General features: G+C 57.8%; 1 protein-coding gene and 1 long non-coding RNA gene across 3 annotated transcripts in view; one reads left to right on the top strand and one right to left on the bottom strand.

Annotated features, from left to right (window-relative positions):
* LOC107182080 overlaps nucleotides 1–3398 on the top strand; it is an 11149-nt gene extending 7751 nt beyond the window's left edge. Inside the window, exon 3 of the long non-coding RNA XR_001512800.1 lies at nucleotides 2094–3398. This is a non-coding gene — a long non-coding RNA (uncharacterized LOC107182080). The remainder of the gene's footprint in view (nucleotides 1–2093) is intronic.
* The window catches only part of MFNG (MFNG O-fucosylpeptide 3-beta-N-acetylglucosaminyltransferase), a 15637-nt gene that overhangs the window by 5108 nt on the left and 3229 nt on the right, over nucleotides 1–7300 (bottom strand). For both annotated transcript variants that reach the window (XR_435333.2, XM_006757425.2), the window contains exons 2-6: nucleotides 4890–4938; nucleotides 4460–4562; nucleotides 3414–3567; nucleotides 721–806; nucleotides 321–486 (exon numbers count right to left, since the gene is read on the bottom strand). Coding sequence is in view for 1 of the 2 variants with exons in the window: in XM_006757425.2 (XP_006757488.1) it covers nucleotides 321–486; nucleotides 721–806; nucleotides 3414–3567; nucleotides 4460–4562; nucleotides 4890–4938 (558 nt within the window). In the remaining variant the exon portion in view is untranslated. The remainder of the gene's footprint in view (nucleotides 1–320; nucleotides 487–720; nucleotides 807–3413; nucleotides 3568–4459; nucleotides 4563–4889; nucleotides 4939–7300) is intronic.

Genomic DNA, 7300 nt, shown 5'->3' with positions numbered 1-7300 from the left:
TCACTCTAATTTTGCTACTGTTATGAATCGTCATGTATATATCTGATCTGCAGGATATATTTTCATTGTTTCAAACTGAACATAATTAAAGCATAGTGATGAATCACAACAACAATATGTAATTATGTATGTGTTTTCCGATGGTCTTAGGCAACTCCTGTGAAAGGGTCATTCGACCGCCAAAGGGGTCGCGACCCATAGGTTGAGAACCGCTGCCTTAAGGGGTCCTCTGCCACCCTGGGCCTCAGTTTCCATGTCAATAGGGGGACAGCCCAAAACATGAGCACCTCCCCACTGCCACGCGCCCTGGGGCCGCTCACCTGCTCCGGAAGCTGGGCAGCCCCCAGCAACTGCAGGGTCTCCAGGTGGGAATGGAAGAGGGGGCTGGGCTGCAGGTGGCCACCCAGCTTGCACTCGATTATGTAGCCCACAGTGCAGTCGTCAGGGAGCCGGATGAGCGCAGATGTGTCCACGAAGCGGGGGCCACTGAGGGGTAGAGCCGTGCTATGGCCACTGGCCTGGACCCTTGACACCTAGAGCCCACCCTGCTTCCCAGAAGGCTCTCCTGGGACCAGCTGGCAGAGCAGAGCCTCCTGCATACCATGTGACCTGGACTGTTGCTTAAGACCTTCCTGCTGGAAAGTCCTCATGCATACACCAAGCGCCACGTGCTCTCAGCAGCCTCCATCCTCCCCCACCAACCTGGGCGTCTCTGCTTACCTGGCCCATGGGGCCATCTTCAAAGCCAGTTTCCGGTTGATGCAGAAGCCAGCACCCCCAGTGGCAAACCAGAACTGGACCAGCCTCTAGGGGGAGAGGAGGGAAGTGAGCCTGGTAAGAGGGGGCGGTGGGGTGGGGGCAACAGCCAGGACGCCCCTCACCACCAACTAGCATGGCGCCAAAGCCTTTTAACTGACACTTCACTGGAGTCTTGCTACAGCCTACCATTATTATGCCCTTTTTATAGATAAGAAAACTGAGGCCCAAAGTCACATCGCTAATCAAGGGTCTAACCAATTAGGCCAGTTAATTGGTTGGATTCCAGTTTAAAAGGGCAGGTGTGCTCTCTGTGTGCCCTGCACACCGTCCCCCCTTCCCCAGGGAAATGTCTTCACCTTCCCCCATGTGGTTTGAGAGGGGCTACCAAGCACGGCACCTGCTCCCCTCCGTCACAGAGGTGGGCAGGAATGATCACAGGGCCACACCTCTTGACAAGGTGATTGGCTCAGCAACAGGCACATCACTTAAGCCAACCAATCAGAACCCTTTCCTGAGCTTTCTATGCAACTGAGGAAGAGATGTTTTCGCCAGGCTCGCAAGCTGTAACCCTGATGCCACCTGCTTGGGGACACATACACCTACTGCTCCTGCCACTCCGATCCCCTGGGACCAAGAGCGCTTTTCCACAAAAGAGAGAATGAGACTCACTGAGTAAAGAGAACAGGCAGGCCTGTGAGCCCCTGGGGCCAGAAACCCCTTGGCATCTCCATCTCTGGTACCAATCACATCCCTTTGGGACTTGAACCCCTTCCCGCCCCTGCCCAGCATCACCAAGGCCTCCTCTAGCTCCTCTGCGAGGCCCCGGGAGTTCACCCTGGAATTTCTCTAAGGCTTTTGAGAAACACTGGACCCTTTGAGCTGTACCATCCCTTGGTCAAGCCAATTCCCTAAGGTTGCCTTCTCCCACGTACACAGTTGTTGCTTCATTGATGCATGTGGCATGGGGTTGCACCTCCCATGATGCAGCCGTGAGAAGAAGCCTCAGCAGGGAGTTGGGAAGCCTGGGTCCCCTGTTTCCCCCACTTTAAGAAAGTCACTGCCCTTCCCTGGGCCTGATTTGTCACCTGTGAGCACGACACTGGCTCTAAGTTCTAAATTGGACGGTTCCCCTGGCCCGGAGCATCCTCCTAAAACCTCTGTGAGCCGACCTTGGGGAACACTGCCCTCCTACAGGGAGGTCAGGGCCCAACAAGGCGGAATGAATGGCTTCTGAAGGACCTAACACACAGGAGGTGCCCAATAGATGCTTGTTTAATGAACTGATGGTAATTATAGTCACACCAGCAGTAACACTGTAACCGCCGGGCCCTGAGCACTGGCCGGTCCCAGGCTCTGAACAGGCTGGGAAACGGGGGCGGAGTCCTGGCATCCCACGGGTGGGGTGTGTGCCAAGGAGGGCATTCGTGTGCGTTGTTGGGGACTGGGCCTGCGTGTGCCCCGCAGGGGGCTGAACCCGCTGAGAGATGAAGGCTGCGTTGGGTACCGACTGCTAACACTTACTAGTGTCTATTACATACCAGCTCCCATTCTAAGCACTTGGATAGATGCCACTTGATTCTCTCTCTTTTTTGCTCTCAGCCACCCTATGAGGAAGAGACTATTCCCACCCGTTTCACAGATGAGAAAACTGAGGCACAGCGAGGCAAGGAGACTTCAATCGAGGTCATGAGGCCAAGAGGTGGCAGGGCTGGTGAGTGAACCCAGGGAGTCCGGCTTCCGAGCAGAGCTCTCCACCTCTGAGGTCAGGGGTGAGGTGGTGTGGGAGCCTGGGGGACCCCTCAGCTCACCTGAAATCGACTCACATACACACACCCTGGGGCCCCGGAGGATTTAATTAGGACTCGGAGGCTGATTAGCTGCTGATAATTAAGGTTTTGTGTTGCTTGCTCTCTTGGTTTCCCTAATGAAGCAGATGGTGACAGAGGGAGGAGACAGCCCCATGCGGGCCCAGCGCCTGCTGCAGCCGCTGCCTCCAGAGAAGCACAACTTGCCTTTTCCTGGGGCCCAGGGAGCCCTGGAGGCCCGGGACCCCCACACGGAACCCTCAGTGTCATCCTGGGGCAGGTGGGAATGCGGGCAACATACCTGTACTCAAAAATTCTCTGCTCATCTGAAAGTCAAATTTAACAGGTATCTGGTTTTGATTATTTGTTTTCTCAACCTGGGAACCCTAATCATTGTCCACCCAGGCCGGAGCGGAAGCTGGCGCTGGGGGCCTTGTTATGTCAGGGGTCAGCTCTCCAGTCGCAGGTTAGTGAAGTCTGAAGGGAGGGGGGCCCTAGGGGAGGGGAGCGTTCAGGGGCTGAGGCCTGGGGGGTTAGCCAGCCCGCCCGGCAGTATTCGCATTTGAACAACCTGTACAACCACAGGACGCACCAGGTAGCTAGGAGCCCAGCTCATCTCCACTGCTCCCCTGTGACCAAGGCCCGACCTTGTCTCTCCGCCTTCCTGGCATGATCTCAGTCTCCCCATTCCACAGAGGGTCAGAGGTAAAGCCACCAGCTTGACACACAGCAAGACCCAGAAAACCCACCGCCTCGTCGACAGCCCTGGCCCCACCCCAAACCCCACAGTCCAGGCTGGCCCCTGGCTGGTGGCCAGCGCCCAAAGATGCCAGGGAGGGACCGACCGACCGTGCGATTGTGGGGCTGCGGCTCCACGGCGTGGATAGGCCGGTTCAGGCTGGGCCGGCCTATGTACACGTCCAGCGTCTGCGGAAAGGCTTTTAGTAGCTTCAGCAGCGCCCTTGCGTTGACATAGTTGTCATCATCCACGTGGCAGAACCACCTGTGGGGATGGGAGGGGGACAACAAGCTTGGAGGGGGCTTCCCAAGGGCTGCAGCTGCTGTGCCCCCATAATCTATAATAATCTAGATAATAAAAGCATAATATGCAAATCAACCGAACGGCCAAAGAGCAGACAACCATCCAGACGACCACGCTATGACGCCCACTGCCACCAGGCCAGCCAAGGCAGGTGCGATGCGATTGGCCGGGGGCCCCGCCATTGCCCCATGATCGCCCCAAAGAGAGAGGCCCAGCCCATGAACCAGCAGGCTGGGGCAGGTGGGCGGAGCCTCCCTCTGCAGGGGCGGGAGGTAGGAGGGGGCAATCCATCCCAGAGCCCTGGCCGGGTGGGCAGGGCCTATCTCTTTGGGGCAATGGATCGCAGACCCCCGTGATCAATTGCCCCAAAAAGGGAGGCCCTGGCTACCCTGCAGCGGTGCTGTGGTGGGTGGGCAGGGCCTCCCTCTGTGGGGCAATGGATGAGAGAGGGGGCTCCCAGACTGTGAGAGGGTGCAAGCCAGGCTGAGGGACACACCTCCCCCCGCCCCGCCCGCACGAATTTCGTGCACCAGGCCTCTAGTCAATCAATAAACAGTTACCGGGTGGGGGTGGCTCTGTGCCAGGCAGCATCTGTGTAAGCTCCTGAAGAAGATCTGCCCATTTAACCAGTGGGGACTAAGACTCAGAAAGGTTAAGACACTTCCCCAGGTCACACAGCCAGTGAATGGCAGGATTTGAACCTGGACAGTCTGCCCAAAAACAGACCACAGGAGGTCTTACATGACGAAATTCACAGGACCCAGGCGACGTCACTGTTTTGGCACAACACCCCGTTCAGGAAGTGGCCTGAGGCGAAGGTGACACCTGCCCTCAGAGACCCAGACGCACTCACCGCAGTCCACTGGCCAGGAAGGCGTCCAGCTCAGCAGCCATCTTGCAGGACAGGGCTGGGTGGCTGTGCTCCGCAGAGCAGTTGGTGACCACTAGGTGGGGCCCTGGAGAAGGGAGGACAAGTGTGAGGCCCCTGCCCGCCTCCTCCACACAGCTCTGCACACAGACCCCGTGACAGGGCAGAGCAAGGCCAGTCCACCACTCCCCTTTCACACACGGGGAAACTGAGGCCAGGGAGGGCTGCCCTGCCCAGGACCCCAAAGCTGATGGACTTGTCCAGCACAGCCCCTCCCCATACCCACACCCATTTTTGGGGAAGAAGCTTGCTCTGCTCTGGGGCCAAGGGGAATCCCCACAGGCCAAGAGTAGGCAGCCCTGCTTTCCGGGGACTCCCAGGCCAGGGGCAGCCACCCCCCAGGCCGGGCGGTTACCCAGTCTCTCCTGGAGGCTTTCATCCCGGCTGTCAGTGAAGACGAACGTCTGGGAAGAAGAAGGAAGAGTCAGGATGGGGCTCCGCCAAGGGTAGTGGGAGGCGGGGAGGGTGCCCGCAGCCCGATGGTCCACCCGGCCAGGTAGATACACACAGCAGACCCGCTGCTCCTTCAGGGAGGGGCACACACCCTTGCCAGTCACACTCCCTTAGGACAACCTGACCTCAGCGACACCCCCATGCTACACACACACACACACACACACACAACTGTGGGGGCTAAAGAAATAGTAATACTTTCCCTCCCACCTTCTACCTTCCTCTAGCTGGGCTAGTAACCAAATTAACAGAGAAAATCATAGTTTTAATACAGGTGCATGGGGAATCCACAGAACCATGAGAGTTCCAAACACAGTGGGGCAGCACCGGGCGGATAAGACATTTTGGATAAAGGAGAAGGGGAGGCATTGGATTTCAGGAGTGAGAAAGGGCCATTTGCAGGTAATTCAGGGAGAGCAGAGCACCCCTGGCCGGAAAATCCTGCAGCTCAACAGCAGCGGGAGGCAGGAGGTGTCGGGGAACTGTGAAGTGATTGAGCCAAGGCCCCCGGCCGAAGGCAGGCAGGAAAGGGGGAGGGGCAAGGCCCCTCTGGGTCTGCTTCTTCATCAACAGCCGCAAATCCCTGTCCCAGAGAGCAGCCACGGGGTGGCAACACTTCGGTTCCCTCCACAAGCCACCTTCTGCAGACACGCAACTTCACTGTGTGCACCCACCCATCCCTCCCACTCACGCGGCCCTTCACAGGCCAGCACCCACAGGGACCCTGTCAGTCACACGCCCCTGGCAGAATCACACACTCACATACACACACACACATACACACTCACACACACACTCACACACACACACTCACACACACACGCACACACTCACACACACACTCACGCACTCACACACACACAAACACACACTTACACACACACTCACACGCACACTCGCACACACTCACACACACTCACACACACACGCACACACTCACACACACACTCACGCACTCACACACACACAAACACACACTTACACACACACTCACACGCACACTCGCACACACTCACACACACTCACACACACACGCACACACTCACACACACACTCACGCACTCACACACACACAAACACACACTTACACACACACTCACACGCACACTCGCACACACTCACACACACTCACACACACACGCACACACTCACACACACACTCACGCACTCACACACACACAAACACACACTTACACACACACTCACACGCACACTCGCACACACTCACACACACACACACACACAAACACAACACAGAGTCCCACCTGGCTCCTTCTCAGTCACATATACACAACCCTAAACAGCGTCAGGAGACAGACTGCGGGAAAAGACCCCCAAGCTGGGCTACTGTGTCACTTGGGGAGCAGCCCCAGCTTCACAGCCACGCAAAACCCCTGTGGAGTGTGGGGACGCCACGAATCTCAGAAACCCTGCCCCCTGCCCCCAGGCAGCTCTCCCAGGTGGACAGGCCCCCCACCAGGAACTTTCACACTCCTGGTCCCGACTAAACATGGAGACGGGTGTTCCGTCTGTCCCCCCCGCACAGATGGCAAAACGGAGGCGACGTAATGGACCAAGGCGTGTGGCAGTTGGCAAGTGCAGCCAGGATTCAAACCCACAGGCCTGGGGCCACTCCCTACTCCCAAATCCCAGCTACCCCCGGGGGGGGGGGGGGCGGGGGGAGGCACCTCAGGCCCAGAGCCTCGAGCCTGAGCTCTGAGCTCCCCGGATCTGTACTTTCTCCTGGTCTCCCCATCACTCTGAGATCAACACCTTGGGGTCACTGTGCCTCCTCTCTTTCTCTCACACCCTCCCCCCAATCCAGTCTGTCAGCTAACCTTTAACCTTTAAGTGACCCGAGATGCAACTTCTCCCCACCAGCCTCACAGCCCAGGCCTCACTGCGGTCCAGCCCACCCTCCCTGTCACCTCCTGCCTGCTTTCCGCGTCACCTTTCGCCCAGGCTCCCTGCTCCTCCTGCCCCAACCCCATGTCTGTTTTCAACACAACCCCCGAGGGAGCCAGTAGATCAGCCAGCCCTTTCCCCCTGCTCCCTGGCGAACTTTTGCCACCAGATAGTGGAACTCTCCTAGAGTGTGGAGCTGGAGCCAAATGGGCCAGGGAATGTGTGTGGAGGGCCAGGAAGCGGGAATGAAAGGAGGGGTCCCACCGCAGGGCCTGGGGGCTGGGCAGGCACATGGGAACCCTGACGCTGGCACAGGGCAGCGGGCACTGTCCTCTGAGCAAGGGTTGCATTTGATTTGTTTAAAGAGGGGACCCTGACAGTGGCTAAAATCTCGCAGGAAAACAAAGG

The sequence above is a fragment of the Myotis davidii genome, unplaced genomic scaffold (assembly GCF_000327345.1).
Source record: "Myotis davidii unplaced genomic scaffold, ASM32734v1 scaffold514, whole genome shotgun sequence".
In the NCBI taxonomy this organism is placed as follows: Eukaryota; Metazoa; Chordata; class Mammalia; order Chiroptera; family Vespertilionidae; genus Myotis; species Myotis davidii.
The sequence above is the reverse complement of the archived record's forward strand: the minus strand, read 5'-3'. Positions and strand labels throughout refer to the sequence as shown.